A 22,305-nucleotide genomic window follows, 5' to 3' on the forward strand; every position below is an offset into this window, starting at 1 on the left:
TAGTGCGTAAACCCGAGACGAAACAATGTTTCGGTCGTAACTTAACCAAAAAAAAAAAACAGATTACAACCTATTGTCGTTGTCTTCATAAAAATCAAAATCCCAAAACCCCCAAATTCAAATTAAGAACCCTAAAAAGCTGAATTCTTAATTTTGTAATTGAAAACCGGATTTCCAGTTTAGGATGAGCAACCTTTCATCGAGTTCGACGGGATCAACGGGACCACGTGGAAGAGGAAGAGTGGTCGAAGTGCCATCAAGATGATGGTGCGAGGAACTAAATTGGTAGTCAACATAAAATTGAGGATTTAAATCACCAAGTACATAGTTCATGCTTTAAACCAACGAAAATGGTAAACTAATGATTTAAATGACATTTTTCCCAATGTATATATATAATAACTACCCAACACTATGAATCATGATAGTTCCTTTTTTCTTTGATAATATTAAGGACATCAAGGCACTAACAAACATGGCAACCTTATGAAAGTATAAAACAATTTACATAACAAAAAGGTTAAGACCAATTAGTTTAACTAAAAATGAATGTTATCGAATTTACAAAATTATACGTGATTTGAAGTATTCCATTATATACATTTTTTTTGGGACAAATTCCATTACATACATGTTTTTTTTTGGGACAAATTCCATTACATACATGTTTTTTGGGGACAAATTCCATAAACAAAAAATACTTCACTTTTTTTCTCTCTCTCGGGCAACTTTCTAAATCTAGTTTTTTTTTCTTCTTTTTTTTTATTTCTTTTTAATCTTCACTTGAGGTTTACGACTTCAACGGTGAATCAAGGGGGAGCAAGCTTCCTTCTCCAACAACGGTGATGTGTGTTATTCGTCATGTGACGCATCTATGGCTCTTTCATGGCGGTTTGAGAAGCTATGATATCGTTCGCTCTGATTCGAGGACGGAGGTTTCATAGACGAGTGTCTCACGGCTCATCCGCCCTATTGGCCGCTGCGACTAGCGGTGGAAGTTATCCGACGACTTTTTTCGTGCTATGTTTGTCAATCTCCCAAAATATTTCTGTATCTAGATTATTCTTTTTTGGTTCATTATAAATAAATATATTTAATTTTAAACGTTCATAGTGTATTTTAAATTTGGAACCAATAAAATGGGAGAGAAATAACACATGTCAAATAAAGAGATGACATATGTCACAACTTTAGAACATATGTTTTGTGAAAAACTTATTTTATTATATAAGATATGTTGGTTGTAACAAAAAATAAAATAAAAAATTCTACTTCACGGGTTCTCTCCTAGTTTCTTTAATGAGTTATCCGAACCAAATAAAAACTTGATTCGAATCCGGATTTTATTCAATCGAACTGAACTAATCAAAATTTCATCAAAAAGTAATAAATCTTCTTAATATATTTATATCATTGAAACATATTAAAAGTCTATAAAATAATTAGGTTTTTAATAAAGAAATCCAGCCCCAATCCAAAAGAAAAGACCAACTAATTCCTCGCCTTTTGCAATTTCGTATAATTATTTCCCAATTTTTGTGTTTGTTAATTAAATCTCTAAATGTTCGCTGACTTCATAAATTTGGATTACGTAAAAAACGACTTTCATTAGTAAAAAGCTGAAGAAGAGTGGTGAACATATTGTACCACGACCCCTCTTGTTCTACACATCTATCGAAAAGCTTAGAGACTAACAATATTTTATGTAAGAAAGTTGTTTTTTTTTATTCTAGACTTTCACATGATAACAAAAAATATAACATATATCTAGCTAGATATTTACATAATGATTCCATAGTAGAATCATATTTTTGTTTGTGTGAAATGATTGTAATGTTTTCCTCATCTTGAAGATTCAAATCCTTTTTTTCAGAAGTTGTACAAACCACAACCAAATATCTTTATCTTCCACCTCAACCATTGTTTAAAGAATTAGCTACAAACATTTACGGTTATCTTCCACCTCAACCATTGTTAACAGTTAGACTTTTATGAAGTCAACAAATTCTTAAAGACAATTGGCAAACGCAAAATTTAGTCATTTTATCCAAAATTCTAAACTGAAACGGAGCCAAAATAAAATTCAGTTTTATTTGGTGCCTAATTTATAAAATCCAATAATACGTAACCCACAAATCTCGAACCAAACTATACCAAAGAATACCCAAAATTAATATCAGATTTGAGGCACGTGAGATACGCCTGCTAAGATACACACAGCTCGAAATCTGAGTCCTTCTCTTCTTTTTCGCCATCGGAAAGTTCTTACCTTCGATTTCAATTTCTTGCTTTCTTCTCAGTTCGTCACGATCGGAGCTTTTTGTCCGATCTCAAATGCCCAAACTCCTCCATTTAGTTATCTTCCCGGTAGCATCTAAGTAGCTTGAAATCCCTAATATCGGAGTTGCTCTCTCCCAGAAAATCTCGAGAGGTTCAAGTAACGAAAATGGCTTTGGTGGCGGCTTTAGAGGCGGATCTTCGCGCTCTCTCCGCCGAAGCGCGGCGGAGGTATCCCGCCGTGAAAGACGGAGCCGAGCACGCAATCCTAAAGGTTAGGATTTCTCCACAGTAATGTACAAGTGTGTTGTTCGAGCTTGAATTCACTGTAATCATTGAGATTCAAATTGGTGTTTGTTTTAGTTAATTCGCATTATAATTTTCCACTTTAGACTCTAAAATTGAATTGTTGAACTCAGTGAGCTTGGAGAATGGATAGCATTTACATTGTTGGAATCTTTGTTGGAATGTTTCTGGTGAATTGAATTGTTAAATGTGGAGTCATTCTTGCTTTTTCAGCTTCGGTCGTCATCGAGTGCCAGTGATCTTTCAAGCAATGAAGACATTCTTCGGATATTTCTGATGGCGTGTGGAGTCAGGAATACAAAGCTTAGTGTTATAGGACTTTCCTGCTTGCAGAAGCTTATATCTCATGATGCAGTTGAACCATCATCTCTAAAGGAGATACTTTATACATTGAAAGATGTAAGTTGGGGTTTCTGTACCTCTCTGCATTATATTAGATAGTAATATAAAGCTATCCTTCGTCTTCTTCTTTTTTATTTGAGTTAAGGCAAAACAGCTATCTGACGCCGTGTTTCCTTACTTGCAGCATTCAGAAATGGCAGAAGAAAATATTCAACTAAAGACTCTACAAACTATTCTAATAATATTTCAGTCTCGACTACATCCAGAAACAGAGGTGAATACACCAAGCTTGATCTAGTAAGAATGGAAGTCTAACACAAAACTGCTGGTAGTCGAAGTTGGAAATTTAACAAAACATCAATCCTGATCCTGGTCTTTAACGTAAACAAAACTTAAAATAGTTTTATGCATATAACAATAGAATGCAGATGTCAGGAATTTTTTTTTTTTTTTGGAGTGACCCATCAAATAAGACCACTAAACCAAACTGTCCTGTACTAATGTAAAATCATTAGTTCTCCATTGATCTGCTTGCTTGTTGCTTTGATAACTTTAGCTTCTTTCTTAATTCCAGGATAATATGGTCCTAGGACTAAGCATCTGTCTCACGCTTCTTGATAATAACCGTCCTCCTAGTGTTTACAAGTACGTTGCTTTTATAAAAACCTTACCTCATTTCTCCTATATTATTATTTTCTTTTACTTTTTTGTTTTACTTTGTCAAAAATAAAATTTATGGTTTTGTTTTTTTTGGTCTCCTAGTACTGCTGCAGCTACCTTCAGGCAAGCAGTTGCATTGATTTTTGATCAAGTGGTTTCGGCTGAGTCCCTTCCTATGCCTAAATTTGGTTCGAGCAGTCAAACAGCAAGGACTGGATCAGTTACTGGAGATTTGAGTCAGAATATCAATAATTCAGGGTACGTCAGTCCTGATCAATTCTGTCTGTTGTACTCTTTTATCTTAAACTTTGTACTGTCTTTACTGGGTAAATATAGTATTAGAGCTTTGTGGAATTATGGTTATTTTTATACACACTGGGGGATGAAATGATTACATGCCGGTTGATTTGAGCTTTTCCTGATGAAGTGAAAGACATAGGCTCTCCTTTTTGAACTTACGCTTTAGTCAATTGGAACCTTGGCATTTGGTATTATTTATTTGATAGACTAATAGAATTATGAAAGCAGGCCCTTGGAGAAGGATGTTATCGGTGGTCGATTGACAATAAGAGACACCCTGAGTGAAACCGGTAAACTTGGTCTGCGGTTGCTTGAGGACCTGACAGCCTCAGCTGCAGGTGGATCTGTATGTGTTACACTATATTGATTTTGGTGCTGTATCTTTTCTCCAGCTAAGTATCGTTAAAGGGATATCACCGAATTAATTGTTATATTCATGCTTTACAGGCAGCTTGGTTGCATGTTACTTCTCTTCCAAGGACGTTTTCCCTCGAACTAATTGAGTGAGTTGGCAAGGCTTTTTAAACTCTAGTTGCATATGTTGAAGTGAAAGTTGAAAAATCATGTTTAAAATGCACGAGTTCTCAATTTACTTGGCAGGTTTGTTTTGTCGAACTATATATCAGTTTTTAAGATACTACTTCCCTACGAACAGGTAATGCTAGGATATTTCCTGGTGGGCACTTGTTTTTCATCCTTCCATTAGCGTGATGACCTAACTGTAAAAGTTTGCCTATTTATTCATCAGGTTTTGCGTCACCAAATCTGTTCCCTTCTGATGACATCGCTTCGGACCAGTTCAGAGGTAAAATCATGCCTCATTACCTTTTGTATTGTATGCGTCCATGTGATCTAAAATATAATTTGGATTAGCATTAAAGTATATCGAATGCGCTTACTTATAAGATTTTGTTACTGCTCAGCTCGAGGGAGAAATGGTTGAACCTTATTTTCGCCGGTTAGTGCTGCGGTCGGTTGCGCATATTATAAGACTGTATAGTTCGTCTCTCATCACAGAATGCGAGGTACAGTATGCAAAACTTTACTTGTTCATTTTAAACTTTGTGCTATTGACCACAAAGGAACAAGCACATGAAATGTGTTCTGCGGATGACTATGATCTCTGCAAGTTCTCTTTACTGATGTGCGTCCATCCCATTTCTGTCTGTGCACAGGTGTTCCTAAGTATGCTCGTGAAAGCTACATTTTTAGATTTGCCATTGTGGCATCGCATTCTTGTTCTTGAGATTTTGCGGGTAATCGTTACATTCCATTATTACTATTTGCACATGTATGTATCACAGAATAGGAATTTGTGCTCAATTCTTTTCAGTTCACATTTCTAAGGTATCTTGTGTGTCTGTGCATTAATAGGGGTTCTGTGTTGAGGCAAGAACATTACGGATTCTTTTCCAGAACTTTGATATGTAAGGCTAAATACTTCTCTTTGTCCTTGTGATGTACTCAATGTTGCATGTTTAGGAAACTCCCGTCTCGTTCTTTCTTCACACTGCAGTTGAAAAAGTTTCTAAATCTTATTGGTTTTTCTTGTGATTCTACTAACTTTTACTATGGACTTTTGGTAAAGATTGTAATGTTATGTCTGGTGTTATAGAATTCTCTGTTCGTCCTTTTTTTCTTTCCCTAATTATGTCTCTCGTGTGATCTAATATTAACTTTGTCTTTCAAGGCACCCCAAAAACACGAATGTTGTGGAGAGCATGGTCAAAGCACTTGCTCGAGTTGTTTCTAGCATACAGGTGGGTGTGTAGGGCAGGACGCCCGTTATGTTTCCTGTAGTCTCAATTTGCATTAGTTCTAGTAGTCGCTAATTTTGATTTGTTTATTAGTTGGTTTTAGATGTGCATTTAGTTTTACTTATTATGTGTACCTGAAAAGATTCTATGGAAGAATTTCAGGAACTGTATAGTGGCTTGTTTATTATAGCTCAAGAATTGAAATCGCATAATAGGAGTAAAACTTGGAACATAGCTTAATTCTAGAGTTGGTTTCCTTGGAAGTAGTTTCAGGAGACGAGTGAGGAAAGTCTAGCAGCTGTTGCTGGGATGTTTAGTAGCAAAGCTAAAGGTAACCAATTATTTGATGCTATGATGATTATTCATTACCTCTAAGGACCTCAGAATTCGATTAATGTTACTTCATTCTAAGAAAGATGTCATTAAATATATTCCCTATTGCTGTAGGAATTGAGTGGATTCTTGATAATGATGCATCCAGTGCTGCTGTTCTCGTTGCGAGTGAAGCTCATGCAATAACGTTGGCAATTGAAGGCTTACTTGGAGTTGTTTTTACAGTTGCCACATTAACAGATGAAGCAGTAGATGTTGGGGAGGTAATTGATGCAGGGTTCTCCTCTGCTATTACATATTCTTTCTACTCTTTACCTGATTGTCTCTTGTGTTTCATACTTACATTTCTTCAAACCATCAGCTTGAATCTCCCAGATACGAGCATCTTCCTTCATCAGATTATACTGGGAAAACCTCACTTCTCTGTATCTCAATGGTAGATTCATTGTGGTTGACTATACTTGACGCATTTTCCCTTATATTATCAAGGTATAACAACCCTTTTGTCAGACTATACATTGATTGTGAAGAGGCAAACACTGAGGACTTTGTTTAAAATAATTGTTCTTGAAGGTCACAAGGAGAGGCAATCGTATTAGAGATACTGAAAGGATATCAAGCATTTACTCAGGTAAATGCAAACCAGATTCGAAGTGTCCATATGTTATGTGGCTGCTAATTGTCGATGTGTGGAACAAATGTGTCCCTGCTATACAGTTTTTACATTGCCACTTAAGCGTATGTTGTCTACCTATCCAGAAGAATTGACGGGTATCCTTCAAATAATTTTTTCAGGCATGTGGCGTTCTCCATGCTGTAGAACCCTTGAACTCTTTTCTTGCATCGCTTTGTAAATTTACTATCGTTTTGCCAACTGATGTGGAAAGGAAAAGGTACCTTGAATATTTTGCTATATATCATATGAAAGTTACTTAATCAATGCAAGCCAGATAACTTTTTGTTATTAAATTTGTAATTTCAGCAGCGTCGTACAGTCGCCTGTGTCCAAACGTTCTGAAGTACAGGTTGATCTGAAAGATGTCATTGTCCTGACACCCAAGAATGTTCAGGTATTTAATTTGATATTCTTTATTTAGGGTTTCATTCTTTCGTACATGCACATCTTGAAACAAAAAAAGTATTCTTACCCATTTATAATTATTTGGTTAAACGTACTTGGCTGACCTAAGACCGTCTGATCTTTGTTCAGGCATTGAGAACACTCTTCAACATCGCTCACAGGTTGCATAACGTGTTGGGCCCATCATGGGTGTTGGTGAGTGTTTTGCTTCAACTATGTTCAAGTAATCTATCTCTTGATAACGAAAATCCTAAATGAATACAGGTTCTTGAAACTCTGGCAGCCCTAGATCGAGCTATTCATTCTCCTCATGCAACTACCCAGGTAAATTTGGCAAAACCCCATGCAGGATTCTGTCTTTTTACTTGTATAATACAACTTGATATTTATTATAGTTAGGTTATCACTTTATCTTTTTCTCTGATATCTGAATGCTCTTACAAAGCTTATAGGGCAATATAATATTATCTTTTATAGGAGGTTGCAACTGCAGTCCCAAAGCTTACCAGAGAGCCTTCTAGGCAGTACGCTGATTTTAGCATTCTATCCTCCTTAAATTCTCAGGTAAGCCATATCAATTTTCTTCTATAGTCTATGCCCTTGGATTGCTCTTGTTAAATCACTTCTTGCAAACTGGATCCTGAACATCTGATTCTTGACTCATTGCTTTCATCTTGCCAGCTGTTTGAGAGCTCAGCGCTGATGCAAGTGTCTTCTGTTAAATCACTTCTTTCTGCACTCCATATGTTGTCCCATCAATCCATGACAGAAACTTCAGGCAGTGTTTCATCAGCTTCAAGTAAACAAATTGGGAGCATCAGTTTTTCGGTGGACAGAATGATATCTATACTCGTAAATAATCTTCACAGTATGTTCTCTATTGATTAATGAAGTACATCTTCAGATTGTAGTCTTTCTTTTCTGTGCTATCGCCTTGTATATTGGTCTAGTCTCTGGATTATTTTGTATACTGGTCATTCTGATTAATCTTTGTATGCCAGGGGTGGAACCACTATGGGACCAAGTGGTTGGCCACTTTCTTGAGGTGACACGGCGTTCATAATTCTGTTTATTTGTAGGATATCCTGACATTGTTGTGGGCTTTACTGACACTTCAACTGCATATTGCAGCTCGCTGAACATTCAAATCAGAACTTGAGAAATATGGCGCTTGATGCCCTGGATCAATCCATATGTGCTGTCTTAGGTTCAGAGCAGTTTGGAGAAGATCCAGCCAGATCAAGAGATGCAACTTTGGATGTGAGATCTCTCTTCGCTGTCCTTGCTTAAATTCGAGAGTTTTCCATCTCATGCAGAAGGGACCTTACTTTGATTATTCTTCTCTTCTATTTTTTGTTATTCTTCCTAGGTAGACTCAAAGTCAACTGAGGTGAAGTCAGTTGAGTGTGCTGTACTATCTTCTCTCAGGGTTCTTTACTTTTCTGCTCAAAAGGCTGATGTTCGAGTTGGGTCATTAAAAATTCTTCTTCACGTACTGGAGGTATGTATAATACAATATGAACATTCAAAATCTTTGTTTACCTTTAATATCTGACATTTTGCTTCTGCATAAATCTTATATCATCAGAGATGTGGAGAAAAGTTATACTATAGCTGGTCGAGCATTCTTGAAATGTTGAGGTATGTTTCCTGCTTACTTTCCATTTTTTCCCACATATGTATAATTGAATTTTCCATTCTATTTGCTGATCCTATTCCTCACATATTCTCTTTAGGTCTGTTGCAGACGCATCAGAGAAGGATGTGGCGACCCTTGGGTTCCAGGTTAGTGAAGGATGACTTCCTGTAGATTCGATAAATTAGCAGTAGTGTACAGCCTTAGTCCATCTCTTACTTTATACCTTGTCACTGATACCTTGTTTGTTCTTCCCAGAGTCTCCGGGTTATTATGAGTGATGGACTTCCTACACTCCCGGAAGACTGTCTTCATGTGTATGTTCCTATCTCTGTTTAAATTACTATGTTTTCTTATTTTACATGCTGATACTTAGCTGCCAGAGATGTCAACACAATTCCTTGTCTTATATGGGATGGTAGTTAATGATATTAATATCTCAGGTGCATAGACGTTACTGGAGCTTATAGTGCACAAAAGACTGATTTGAATATAAGTTTGACTGCCATTGGCCTGTTGTGGACTTTGACTGATTTCGTAGCAAAAGGACTCCACCATGGGTCTCTAGTGGAGAAAGGATCGGGTAAATAACTGTCAAATCCTAGTCTGCACTCCTCACCTCAAGAGAAGCTCTATTTTTAAAAAATAGTAAGCTGAGCTGTTCCTGCAGGATTCAATAATGCAGATTCCACTCCACAGCAAACAAATGGCGAGGACGGGGAAAAGCATATGGGTAGCAATTCGGGCAAGTCAGATTATGAAGCTCCAATACAAGTGGTCAATCATGAGAAATTACTGTTCTTAGTCTTTTCGTTAATTCAGAAACTTGTTGATGACGAACGACCAGAGGTATTTTTCATAGACCACCATTTTTTTTGTAATGTGAATTTTTTTATTTCCTTTGAAAGTTGGTGACCCCATCACTTATATTTTTTAATCGCTATTAAATTTCCAGGTCAGGAATTCAGCTGTCAGGACATTTTTTCAGATTTTGGGAAGTCATGGAAACAAACTTTCAAAAAGCATGTGGGAGGATTGTCTATGGAACTATATCTTCCCAATGTTGGATGGCGCCTCTCACAAGGTGAGGAAATAGGTTCAATAGATTCATCTTAGAAGACCCTTGTGACAAGTGAATCTTTTTTGTAGGCTGCAACATCATCGAAGGACGAATGGCAAGGGAAAGAAATCGGTACTCGAGGAGGGAAAGCTGTGCACATGCTTATACATCATAGGTGACAAAAAAAATTTCGTCGTGTGGATATCTTCTGCATTGTCAATCTCTTTGTGATAGTCTTTGATGCCTGAATAACTCGTTTACATCAAAAGATTTTTACTAATTTTCCTACCATTGAACTTGCCATCCATTTTCTGATATGCAGTCGCAATTCAGCCCAGAAGCAGTGGGATGAAACATTTGTACTTGTCCTTGGAGGAATAGCCCGCCTCTTCCGGTCCTACTTTCCTCTTCTTGAAAGCTTACCTAACTTCTGGTCAGGTGAGTGAATTGTAATAATCCTTGACTGCCCTGCAGTGCTTATTGTTTAGGAGAAACTGAAATATCGTGAAACTTTCTGCTTCTGTAGGATGGGAGTCTTTGCTTGCTTTTGTTAAGAAAAGCATTTTCAATGGGAGTAAAGAGGTATCACTTGCAGCGATAAATTGTCTGCAGACAGCTGTTGTGTCCCACTGTGTCAAGGTAACAACGCAGCTATTTGAACAATCTATGAGCTACAATGTACACTGTCATATCCATATTTCACTCTCTTAACTTTTTTTTTTTTTATGAACTAGGGAAACTTGCAACTTCGATATCTTAATTCGGTACTGGACGTGTATGAGCTTGTTTTCCAGAAGTCATCGAGTTACACAGGTGACACAGCAGCCAAGGTGAAACAAGAGATTCTGCATGGTTTAGGTATTTCAATTTTCAGTAAAGTCTCTACATTTTCGTAGTCTTTTTTGCTGACTCAGATAAAAAAATTCAGTGAATAGAAAAGGCTTTTAAAGTGTTCTCTTTAGCGTGACATAATTTTTGCAACATTTGGTTCTTACTCTTTCCTTTTTTTTTCTCGTTTAATGTTTTTACAGGTGAATTATATGTGCAATCATCGAAGATGTTTGATGATAAAATGTACATGCAATTGTTGGGAATTGTTGATTTGGCTATAAAACAGGCCATCATAAATAGCGAAAATTTCGAAACTGAATATGTAAGTTTGTTCTCTAATCATTTACTTTCTTCTTGCTCTCAAGCACTCATTTTAAGCTTATTCCATTTATTATTTCAAGGGACATGTACCCCCTGTACTACGTCATGTTTTGGAAATCTTGCCCTCTTTGGGGCCTCCTGAACACCTTTCGTCAATGTGGCTAATCTTGCTTAGAGAGTTCTTGCATTATCTTCCACGGGTTGATTCTGTTCTGCCAAATGACGAAGGTGAGATTCAGCAGAACAACACAGGTCACTGTGCAAGTAAGTACTTTATGTTAATCTACTCTCAACAAGTCTGAATCTAATATTCTTTTATCACCCCAGGCAGTGAAGTATTGGAACAGAAAGCTGATGCTTCGTCTGAAACAATTCCAACCACAAGAATTACGACTAATATGTTTGCAGAAAAGCTGATCCCTGCCTTGATAGAGCTTCTCCTTCAGGCTCCTGCAGTTGAAAAGTATATCCTGTTTCCGGAAGTCATCCAGAACCTGAGAAGGTAAAACAACTCTCGTATTATGTCGAACATCGATTCCAATAGGCGCATTGTGCAGATGTGTTGGCTCTTCTCAACATGAGTTTAGAAAGGGAATCATGGGTTATTTGATTTATCTAGTTAACCCAAACCCCCTTTCCCTCTCTCAAGTTCCACGTCCTTGCCTAGAATTGCAGAAAGAAAAAAGTTCTTGATTTTCTGTATAGTGGTTGAGTTACCATGTCTATTTACCTTCTGTTGTGTCTGGGAGAAGTGTGTACACAAAACTTATAGGATCATTTTTTTTTTCAGGTGCATGATGACAAGACGAGACAATCCAGATGGTTCACTCTGGAAGGTAGCAGCTGAGGGCTTCAACCGTTTACTTGTTGAAGATGTGAAGTTATGTTCTGTGGGTGGTGAAACAGAACTGAAAATTAGCAAAACAGCTCGAATACGCATTTGGAAAGAAATTGGAGATGTTTACGATATATTCCTTGTTGGTTATTGTGGACGTGCACTTTCTTCAAATTCTCTCCCTGCTGCAACACTTAAGGCCAATGAGACCCTTGAGATTGCCTTATTAAACGGTCTTGGCGATATTATTCTTAAGTCGACCGTGGATGCACCCCGAGAAGTGAGTAGCTTGGATTTCGTATAACATGTTTGCTGTTATCCTAATGTCTGAGATTTTAATATGATGTGTCGATTTCTTGAATAAACAGGTCCTGGAGCGTCTTGTTTCAACTCTAGATCGATGTGCATCACGTACATGCTCATTGCCTGTTGAAACTGTAGAGCTGATGCCTGCCCATTGTAGCAGATTTTCCTTGACATGCTTACAAAAATTGTTTTCCTTGAGCAGGTAATAACACGTTGAGCATGTCATGTCCATGATTATAGCATAGTCCTTTACTCTCTTGACTGCTTCATCTGCAAAGGCACTAGCATTTTATACTTGATAATGTACTAGCTCTTGCTCCTCATATGAGTCCCTAATCAACTCTAGTTGTGTATTTTGCATCAAGCACACATAGCAATATGCATATATATCATAGAGAGAGTCCGCAGGCACATTGCCATTTCTGCTGCAGAAGATTAGGAATGTCCATGGATTTGGTACCCATTCCTGCTCCCTGTTTAACATACTGATATCAATTAATTTTTTAGTTTCAGCTCTGAAACCGAGAACTGGCACTCCACAAGAGCAGAAGTGAGCAAGATCTCTATCACCACACTAATGGCCAGATGTGAATTCATTTTGAGTAGATTTTTAATCGACGAAAATAATCTAGGTAAGGCTCTCCATTTTCTTATAAACTCCAACATCTTTTTCGCTTGCCATTCCTTAATCAGTGGTTATCTTTTGGCAGGCAACCGTCCAATCCCAACAGCTAGACTTGAAGAGATTATCTTTACCCTCCAAGAACTTTACCGCCTCAGCATTCATCCTGAGGTTGCATCTGTTCTTCCGTTGCAACCCTACCTGAAAAACGTTCTACGCGAAGATAACCGTGACACCCGTGCACACCTACTTGTCCTTTTTCCCTCTCTGTGCGAGATTGTGTTATCAAGGTAATATAACTTCTACAATTATTGTTTTGTGTTCGAAGCACAAAAGGGTGACAGCAAATTCTCTGTATGGACCCTATCAAGTTAAGATTTTGAGAGTTTTTTTTTCACCAGGGAAATGCGGGTGAGAGAGCTGGTGCAAATTTTACTACGAGCAGTTGCTACGGAACTAGGCCTAGAAAAGGTTAGTCTATCCAGTTGATGGCAATAGATGGGAATGTTTCTCAGCAGATTTGAGTTCTTACATTAGATTCTTGAGAAATTTTGGTTTTATACCATATAGGTTGTATTCTTTGTTTTAGCGTGTTCTGAATTACTCTGTGTGCTGTATTCTACAATACGCCATTCTCCGAGATTTTATGTTGGTTTGGTTCAACAAAGTACTCTGTTAACTGATTCTGAGAACCACGGTTCGATCATCAATACAGTCTAGACCATCCTAACCTGCCTTCGTGTACTTGGTCCATTGACGATGTTTGGTTAACTTGTGCTATTTCATTCTGATCTTGTTGAAAATAAATTTGTGTTTCAACTCGTATATGCCTATTTTAATTAGGTAAAATTAAAAACTTGAGAATCTTATATAGATCAACATATATACATTTGTTTAAGTTTATATAAACTTGCTTCTCAATAACAAGAAAGAAGAATTGCATCATTTGGACTGATTGATCCGAGCGGCGGCAGCGACAGAGGCAGCCACACCGGTTGGGTATGTAGTGAGATGAGGATCGTTCCTCATCTCGGCGCCAGTCACTCCCTCTGCGTCCTTTCTCGTTGCTGCTTTATCCGATGGTAATTTGCTACTCGCTCCCTTTCATAATCATTGTTTCCCAAAATCGAAAAAAAACATTAGAACCCGAAAATGAAAGAAATAAAACTAGATATTGGATTCAAGCATTTTATGTATCACGTCTTATGTGCTATTACTTACAGTGAGAACGTCGGCTAGCGTAGTCTTGGTATCGTCAGAGCCGATACGAGCATTAAGAGTGGCGGCTGATTGAGCTGAAGCCGCAACACCGCCGGGCATGATATTGGTCCGCCCCGTAGCTCTAACCTCGGCCGCTTGAATGGCGGCTGCGTCACTCCACTCCACCGGCTTATTCCCTGCCGTGAGAACCGCTGCCTCTAGAGCCTCTCCAATTGTTATGGTTCCTTCCGATTTCAGAGGATTAGCTACCACCTTTTTCTGGTTAACTTCTCCCTCCGCCTACAAATTTAACGTTCTAATTATACAAATTATGATATTAACACAACAGCGATGATACTAGCACAAACCACTAGATTATATAGTCACAAATCAACCTGTTCACCGGAGGCCTCGGCTACAACACCTTTCTCTTTGTCCTCCGCCGCCTTAATGCCTCCCTCCGTTGTCGAAATCTTCTCTGCCTCTCCTTTTACATCAGCACAATCTATAGGTTTCTGCAGCTGTTCTTCGCTCATTTTTTGGGGTAACTCTTTCTCTCTTTTCCTTTTTTTCTCTAGGCAACAATATTTATAAATGTAATGGTCAGAATTTATATAAGTTTTGCATTAGCCATTCAATTCTGTGACTATCTTACATAAACAACAACAACGGCTCTCCTCAACTTTCTCTGATTTTCCCTCTTAATTTAGCCAATAACAATCAAACATATGAATGATTCGGTTCGGTTTTCACTGAACCGAAGAAATCCAATCGATTTCGCTTTGGTTAGAACAATCAAACCGATAATTGAACCAGTTAAATACTATCCGGTTTAGCTAACTCAATCAATCGGTTAGGGTCTTTTAATTAGGGTTTTAAAGTTTCAGTCTCTCTCACTTCTTCTTTCACTCACATAACAAAAAAAAAAACTTCGTTCACTTGCCGCAAAGTCGCCGGAACCAACTTACTTAGCTCACCGTCTCGCCGGAGTTTCGACAATCAAAGGTTTCTCTTCTCTCCCTGTTTCACATCTCACGACGGATCAAATTAGGGTTTTCAATTGAATCAGAATCAGTGCTGGCTCTGTTTGAATCTATTGTTCCGAATTTGTGATTTAATCTTCTAATTAGCTTTGTTGTATCCATTTTGGAGCAATCATTCAATTTCATAATATCTCAAATACCTTGATTGATCAATAGCGAGAAGAAGCACGAAGAATGAATCAAAACGCCACGTTGACGGTGGAGGCTAGGGATATACTGAAAGAAGGAATCGGTTTGATACTTTGGCGGTGGACTGCTATGCGAGCCGCCGTCGAAAACGGTTGGGGCGGCCGAGACTCTCAAGCCAAAGCCAACGAAACCGTTGCCACTGTTTTCGACTTTTTCATCCAATCAAAAGGTTAAAAACTCTAATTATGCATACACATGACATCTAGTCATATTTTAATCTATCAATAGTTGATTAGTTTAGTGACACAATTAGAGATGTTGGCTTTCTGATTACGTGTAGATCCAGTGAAGGACATTGAGAAATTAGGTGACCTTCTAGATAAAGGTCTTGATGAGCTTAATACTACAGCTGAAGATGGAAGTGTCGATGAGGTATTTCGGAATCTTACGCTAATTTCGTGATTCTTTCTTTAATGGGGACTGATAAGTTTTGGTTTGTGATGCTACTAAAGGTGGCGAACTTACTAGTAGATTTGTACGAAGATTGCTGTAACGGTAACTATGAAATGCTTGAGGAACTAAGGGCAACTTATTCTCAGACGAGTGCAAGTGTTGTCAAGGTTAGGTTCTTTCTACTACTTCCGATACTGTCTTGTCCCTTTCACTGAGTTTGAGCTCATGTCAAGTCTACTTTGGTTTGGTTTTTAACAATCTAGTTAAGATAGTTTCCGAGAGTTAGAATTGAGGCTGTTTAGTTTCTTATACCAATTATGGTGTTTCAGGTTTCAAACGGTGATGACGAGGAAAGTGATGATGAAGATGATGATCAAACCACTGACATGATGGTGGATGCGTCTAACCAGAAACAAGAAGCCATGCCTGTTGATGAACCAGTAGCCGATGATGGTTGGACGGTTGTTTCGTCTAGAAAAAACAAGGGAAAGAGGAATTAACCCGGTTTTGATCCCCAAGGTGTTGTGTAATTTGAACAGTTTTGTTTGGGTTGCTTTGTTTATTTATTTTGATAATATTATGATAGTATGACTTGTGTACCGTCACTTTATAAACTAAAATCATAAGATTGAGTTTTCACATATTAATCTACTCTCACATAATAATCTTATGATCCCATCTTTGACGCCTAAAAAAAGACTCTTACCAGTTATCATCTCCTCCGCTTCAAGATAAATGTTTTTTTTTCTTTTTAATAGAATGTAAATATTCATTTCAGTGGAAAGTTTGAGTTACACAATTAAGCATAGCCATAGTCAAATATGGTCACACAAATATGGTCACATGCCAAAAAAAAAAACAGAAAGATAAACAGCATGGAAGCGTACCACCTTCTTACACCAAATGATCAAGTTGGCTTGTGGGTCGTGGGTTCGTGTGCTCTTGGGGCTCGCCGAGTAATTTTGGACCGTGGATTGGCTTTTGAGAGTTGAATCTTATGGAAATATTCTATTTTGGCAACAACTTGGGAATCACTACAAGTAACTTGGGGAATATTCTAAGAATATTCTCTCGAAACCTACCTCCTCTACTATATAAAGAGGCATTCGTCTCTCATTATTTCTCAAGCTGTCAAACAGAAAATACTCTTAGTTCTAAATTCTCGCATCTATTATGTTTCTTAAAAGTAAGTTCTTAGTTTAGTAGTTTTTTAGAATATATCGTAGATTAAGTTTGTTTGAGCCTATTATTGTGTGCTCGGGTATAAGTTTGTAATCGGTTGTATCTAGGAATTCATAAACCGTGATTGTCCGAAAGCACTTATGGTCGACGATTTATTGAATTAAGAAAAAAGATATAATATCTTGTTTATGTGATTTACTTTTTGTCTTTAAATACAGTTGTTGTAATTCGTTGTTCATACCGTTATTTTAATAAAATTGGCATCTTTTCTCAATTTGGTTTTGCATTCTTACAATTTTATTATGGCCGATTAAATGAATTAAGATTGTAGAAGCGCAAAAACAAAGTTGAGAAGAAAATACAAATTTTATTAAGATAACGATAACATGAATGAATTACAACGACTGTATCTAAAGACATAAAATAAATCACGGAGGCAGGATCTGCTATCTTTTTCTTTAATTTATTAAATCGGCTGTAACTACTTTCAGACAATCATGATTTATGAATCCCAAGATACAACCGACAAACTAATACCCGAGCACATGAGTAATAGACTCACAATGACTGGATCTAAAGACATAAAATAAATCACGGAGGTAAGATCTGATATATTTTTCTTTAATTTATTAAATCGGCTGTAAATACTTTGAGACAATCATGATTTATGAATCCCAAGATACAACCGACAAATTAATATCCAAGCACATGAGTAATAGACTCAAGCAAACTTGATCTACGATATAATCTCGAAACTATTAAACTAAGAACTTATTTTTAAGAAGAAAGAGAGAGGCGAGATTTTAGAACTGATAGCGTTTTTTATTTGAGAGCTTGAGAAATAATGAGAGTCAAGTGCTTCTTTATATAGTAGAAGGAGGTAGGTCTCGAGAGAATATTCTCCGAGTACTCCCCAAATTACTTGGAGTGAACTCCAAGTTCTTGCCAAAACATAGAATATTTTTGTAGGATTTAACTCTCAAAATTGGGCCTATCCACGATCCAAAAATTACTCGGCAAGGCCCAAGAGCCCACAAGCCTATGTGGCCCAAAAGTCGACGATCTGATGACCATCCCTCGTGCCTAGCTTGGTTCGATTTAGCCCAAGTTACTCACTTTACACCCTTTTTCTCATATAAGTCAACTCCGTTTTTGATGTATGAGTATAACATCTTGCAGTACTCATTACCATATTTCCATTGCACAATTGATCTGACAATTTCGTTTGGCAGGAATTGGCAGGAAAGCCGCCGGAAAGTCACTTTTTCAAAAACAGTTCCAACAAAACCATATAGACAAAATCTTAGTCAACCAAAAAGATTAATAAAATTATACAAGAAAGAGATATAAGCACAATCTACATATACTAATTATTGTACATCAAACTGGATTAGGCTTATTGTAGCGTTACACGCAATATACTATTTTTTCATGTTTTGGTATTTTATTAGATTTTAGTAAAATATCTATATTTATAGTAAAATAAATAAATAGTAAAGTATACTATATATTAATACATATTTATAGTAAATTAATTTTATATATAGTAAAACATATAAAAATTAAATGAAAAATGTAAAAAATGGAGGTTCCTTTTCTTGAGATTGAAATGCAATTAATAAATAATAGTCAACAATATTCACTATTTCCTCTATATAAGAAGGCCACTAGCTCTAACCAGATTCAAGTTAATCAAAATGCTTGTGTGGAAACCACACTAGTGAAAGAGATATGGCAGAGACTACAAAGGAGATGCCAAAATCTTCTCTATGGGGAGAGGTTGAGGTAGAAGTTGACATCAAATCTCCTGCTGAAAAATTCTACCAAGTGTATGTAGGAAGACCAGACCATGTCGCTAAAGCCACTTCTAGCAAAGTGCAAGCATGTGATCTGCTTGAAGGGGAATGGGGCACCATAAGCAGTATTGTCAACTGGAACTACGTTTATGGTAACAAATTATGAATTTATAATTCTTTAAAATATCGTAAATATTTGGTGATTTTATTTGTGAATGTTTTGAGTGTAGCGGGCAAGGCAAAGGTGGCAAAAGAGAGAATCGAATTAGTAGAACCGGAGAAGAAACTAATAAAGTTTAGGGTCATAGAAGGAGATGTTTTGGCTGTGTACAAGAACTTCTTTATCACGATTTCAGTGACCCCGAAGGAAGGAGGGGTTGGAAGTGTGGCGAAATGGCACCTTGAGTACGAGAAGAATGATGTGAATGTGCCTGACCCCGAGAATTTTCTCCCTTTCTTAGCTGAGATGACTAAAGAGATCGATGAACACCTCTTATCCGAGGAATAGACATACTCTAAGTCTTGTTGATATCTATTTCTCTTGCTCTGGCTAGATTAAAGATGAAATAAAGTTTGTGTTGATTGGTTAATGATATGTCATGGTGTTTGGATATTTGATGTTAAGTTTTTTTTTGTAAGTTGCAATTTGTAACTTTTGAATAAATGTTTTGAATAATAATAATGAAAGGAAATAATTGGAAATTTCATAAAACTTGTTTTAGTGCTATTCTTGGGAATTTTTCTTGTTTTTTTGGTACTGCTAAAACATTTTAACTACGAAGTTAACGCATTATAGAAAACTAGTTTTTTATAATCAGTTATTACATTAAAGAAAGTTTGCAAAATTGTAAATAATGTTTCGCAATTTTGGCTCATTTGAACCTTAAATAATATCTGACGACAAAACAAAAACAGAAATTTTGCAAAATGTTGTTGATTAAGCAAGTGGAGTAATTGAGTTATCCATTGATCTGATTTTGATTTTAGGTTAAACTCTATTAGCAATAGTAATTATTAAATCTTATAATTAGGAAGTGTTTTTTTTTTTAGTGACCTTTAGAATCGCAAATAAAAAAAATACCAAACAAAAAGAGTTTGAAAGAATCTAACAGATTTAAGAAAGTTTGGAAAACTCAATTCAGCGGTTACGATTCTTTTGCTCTATCAGCGGTTACGAAGACCATTTTTCTTTCAGACGATTATAGGACATGTGTGAGGATAAATACATCTTGTGAATAGTCCTTCTTTTATTTGGGAGTAGTACTTATCAAGTCTTATAAATAGGGAGCGTTACTTATGTGATTTATGACCTTTAATCTTAAATAAAAACAAGTTTAGGAAAATCTTGATTTTTAAGAATTTAATGGATTTAAGAAGATTTGGTAAACATGCATTCGGTCACTTCAGTATAATCCTCGTACGAGTTGTAGATTGGTCTGACTATCAGCGGTTACGAAACTATTTTCCTTTTCGACGACTATATGACACGTCTTGTGAATTAAGATATGATGAACATATTGTAAACCGTTCATATATTATAAAACCAGAAAATTTAGAAGAAAAAAAGAGAGACTCATGCATGTTATTAAAAGGGTTTAGATCAGTACGATGTTCAAAATTTCTTTAATTAGTAGCTAAGCTTTTGCAAAAGACCTAAGAAATTTACATGGTTTTTTTTTTCTTTTCAGTCTAAAGAATAAAGGATATATAAAGATTAAGAAGACATCAGAAACTTTACAACATCATTGACAATCAAAGAAAAGATTTCAAAAACTAAACCGATGGATGATAAGATATTTTCGGACCGTAAACCCAAAAGACCGATATGAATATAATACATAACCAATAACAAAAAGAGATAAAGCCGAAACAAACAAGAGAAATGAAACTATAGAACCATAATCTAGCACAAAACAACATGCGTACTACCAAACCAAATGAAGGATAAGCTTGTCAAAGTAGCGTACGGAAAGGGAAGAAAAACCACGAGAACGGAGAGCAACTCTTCTACTAACAAATGAATCCTACCTCTCTAAGAAAGAACGAGGTATTAGTACCAACAAGAAAAAATCTAGGGCGGAATAACTAGAACCAATCACAATTTCTAAAACCGGCGAAAATGAAGAATACGAAAAAACAACGATCTTTTAACTCTTAATAAGAAATAAATGATAACTTGAAATCTTGATCAAGAAAACGTCACAATTTCCAACAACGGTGTTAGTCGGAAATGGCATATCCGACAAAGTTCTGACAAAGTCAAATTTGTCGGAATTTTTTGGTCTAAAGATCGGAGCAATCGGTAAGGAAAACTACGTTTGAAATATCACTTCCAATCATACACTTCATCAGGTGCGCATAGCGTAGATCAGGTTGTATTAACAAATTTATTTGAAAGTGTTGAGATTGATATTTTATGGGTATATGTGACATTTAAGATTTTTTGTAAGAGGGGGATTAAGCAACCTCCGGTTAACCCAGCTTAAACCAAAAATGGATCGAAAAACCAGTAAACTCAGCCCAAAGATGTAAGTCTGATCAGATCGACACCAACCTACAAGATAAAGGAAAAGATAGAGGCAATCTAGGAAGCTAAGTTATAATACAAAAAGAAAGAAAAAGATAGATTTTCGATAGAGAAATAAGGAAATCAAACATGTATATGTTAAACTAACTATCACTTTCTTATAAATAGAGAAGCACCCCTTTGAAAGGGAAATATGTGGACTCATACACAAGATCAACCAAAACACCTAGAAAAAACCCTTATAACATAAATTATGAATGACTTGATCCCTTATGATGGATATATAAACAACCTACATAAGGTGCAACTATTATATATATAAAATCTCAATTTGTCATCCTACTTTTGTTGTTAAACTTGAACCTTGTTGAAATCCTCCTTAAAACCGACTTGATTTATCACCTTGTTTACCACAGGTGATATCTCAAATCTACAGATATCAACACGGTTTGTCAATATCGTATAAGTGATGACTACCACATTTGATTAACTCCGGAGAAATAGCTTTTTTGTGCTCGAGTGTCAAGTACATGTACCTACAAGAGACCAACCATGTAGGATCATAGATTACTTCAAAATAAAGCGTTGAATACATAATTTTAATATAGTTGAAAATGTAGTAAGTCTAAAATATTTTTTTGGTGGGCAACATCTAAATTATTTGTTTTAAAGTTTTTTCAACATTATATATATATATATATATATATATATATATATATTAGAATGGATAAAAATATAGATTCCATTCATTCTCTTGCCAAAACAGTTGTAGCAGCAGAATTTCTTTTAAGTTTATTCACATTTTTATAATGACTGAAAATTTAGAAAATTACTTTGGTCAATCAAATTTATTTTATTATAACCACTGACACTTCACACAATGGACAGAAAAATATCAATTTTGTTTTGACGTTTTCATCTGTACCATTCGAGCAAAGAATGATTCTTTGCGTGACAACTTCGACAAGTTTATAGAAAGTACTAAAATCCATTGCAAAAGCAAAAAGTTTATTTTTCTTTGCTCTTCTCTTTGGACGTTTTCGCCATATTCGTTGTTATTATTCTAGCAAAGACTGATTCTCTTGCGATACAACCTGTGAAACCTTTCTTAAATATTATAAAGGTTTTAAAATACTTTAAAACCATGATTGTTATAAACAACATGTCACATATGGATGAACAGTCCGCTGGAGATATTAATAAATTGTATCTATGGATCTTCTTTGATTAGTTCTCGAAATTAGCTGGACTATGAAACTAAAATCTATCCATCAAAATATATATACCACATAATTACTTTAATTCAGG

At 36.2% G+C, this 22,305-nt stretch overlaps 4 protein-coding genes across 9 annotated transcripts; 3 read left to right on the forward strand and 1 right to left on the reverse strand.

Annotated features, from left to right (window-relative positions):
* Nucleotides 1–2,137: 2,137 nt before the first annotated feature.
* AT5G27970 (ARM repeat superfamily protein) lies at nucleotides 2,138–13,473 on the forward strand (the record flags this gene model as incomplete). 5 transcript variants are annotated; one of them, NM_001203485.1, is made up of 46 exons in its annotated part: nucleotides 2,447–2,551; nucleotides 2,797–2,982; nucleotides 3,110–3,199; nucleotides 3,500–3,570; nucleotides 3,688–3,843; nucleotides 4,114–4,231; nucleotides 4,333–4,388; nucleotides 4,486–4,540; nucleotides 4,634–4,690; nucleotides 4,809–4,910; nucleotides 5,061–5,141; nucleotides 5,260–5,312; nucleotides 5,368–5,409; nucleotides 5,576–5,645; nucleotides 5,910–5,973; nucleotides 6,090–6,238; nucleotides 6,337–6,464; nucleotides 6,549–6,606; nucleotides 6,771–6,868; nucleotides 6,958–7,045; nucleotides 7,186–7,251; nucleotides 7,321–7,380; nucleotides 7,534–7,620; nucleotides 7,738–7,924; nucleotides 8,058–8,101; nucleotides 8,188–8,316; nucleotides 8,426–8,557; nucleotides 8,645–8,697; nucleotides 8,793–8,841; nucleotides 8,951–9,009; nucleotides 9,136–9,275; nucleotides 9,363–9,541; nucleotides 9,648–9,776; nucleotides 9,842–9,927; nucleotides 10,075–10,190; nucleotides 10,279–10,391; nucleotides 10,487–10,610; nucleotides 10,784–10,905; nucleotides 10,985–11,132; nucleotides 11,232–11,406; nucleotides 11,695–12,019; nucleotides 12,108–12,247; nucleotides 12,553–12,677; nucleotides 12,756–12,957; nucleotides 13,069–13,138; nucleotides 13,257–13,395. In NM_001203485.1, the coding sequence occupies 46 exons, from the start codon at nucleotides 2,447–2,449 to the stop codon at nucleotides 13,344–13,346; spliced, it is 4,977 nt and encodes a 1,658-aa protein (NP_001190414.1). In that variant the 3' UTR covers nucleotides 13,347–13,395. The 5 variants fall into 5 exon arrangements, with proteins under 5 accessions (NP_001332568.1, NP_001332567.1, NP_001332566.1 ...); NM_001344048.1 differs by lacking the exon at nucleotides 5,368–5,409 and having other exon boundaries at nucleotides 2,138–2,551; nucleotides 10,985–11,168; nucleotides 13,069–13,466; NM_001344049.1 differs by lacking the exon at nucleotides 5,368–5,409 and having other exon boundaries at nucleotides 2,138–2,551; nucleotides 13,069–13,466.
* Nucleotides 13,474–13,500: 27 nt separating this feature from the next.
* Nucleotides 13,501–14,606, reverse strand: AT5G27980 (Seed maturation protein). The gene is made up of 3 exons (NM_122681.4): nucleotides 14,263–14,606; nucleotides 13,889–14,167; nucleotides 13,501–13,768 (listed from the first exon to the last, which is right to left on the reverse strand). Exons 1-3 carry the CDS (start codon nucleotides 14,401–14,403, stop codon nucleotides 13,610–13,612), a joined length of 579 nt encoding a protein of 192 aa, NP_198150.1. The 5' UTR covers nucleotides 14,404–14,606; the 3' UTR covers nucleotides 13,501–13,609.
* Nucleotides 14,389–16,253, forward strand: AT5G27990 (Pre-rRNA-processing protein TSR2, conserved region). 2 transcript variants are annotated; one of them, NM_001344051.1, is made up of 6 exons: nucleotides 14,389–14,411; nucleotides 14,755–14,872; nucleotides 15,067–15,268; nucleotides 15,380–15,471; nucleotides 15,552–15,659; nucleotides 15,822–16,168. In NM_001344051.1, the coding sequence occupies exons 3-6, from the start codon at nucleotides 15,085–15,087 to the stop codon at nucleotides 15,990–15,992; spliced, it is 555 nt and encodes a 184-aa protein (NP_001318666.1). In that variant the 5' UTR covers nucleotides 14,389–14,411; nucleotides 14,755–14,872; nucleotides 15,067–15,084; the 3' UTR covers nucleotides 15,993–16,168. The 2 variants fall into 2 exon arrangements, with proteins under 2 accessions (NP_001318666.1, NP_198151.1); NM_122682.4 differs by lacking the exon at nucleotides 14,389–14,411 and having other exon boundaries at nucleotides 14,604–14,872; nucleotides 15,822–16,253.
* Nucleotides 16,254–18,379: 2,126 nt separating this feature from the next.
* On the forward strand, nucleotides 18,380–19,157 carry AT5G28000 (Polyketide cyclase/dehydrase and lipid transport superfamily protein). The gene is made up of 2 exons (NM_122683.2): nucleotides 18,380–18,622; nucleotides 18,701–19,157. Exons 1-2 carry the CDS (start codon nucleotides 18,406–18,408, stop codon nucleotides 18,976–18,978), a joined length of 495 nt encoding a protein of 164 aa, NP_198152.1. The 5' UTR covers nucleotides 18,380–18,405; the 3' UTR covers nucleotides 18,979–19,157.
* Nucleotides 19,158–22,305: the final 3,148 nt, after the last annotated feature.

The sequence above is a fragment of the Arabidopsis thaliana genome, chromosome 5, assembly GCF_000001735.4.
Source record: "Arabidopsis thaliana chromosome 5, partial sequence".
NCBI lineage: Eukaryota > Viridiplantae > Streptophyta > Magnoliopsida > Brassicales > Brassicaceae > Arabidopsis > Arabidopsis thaliana.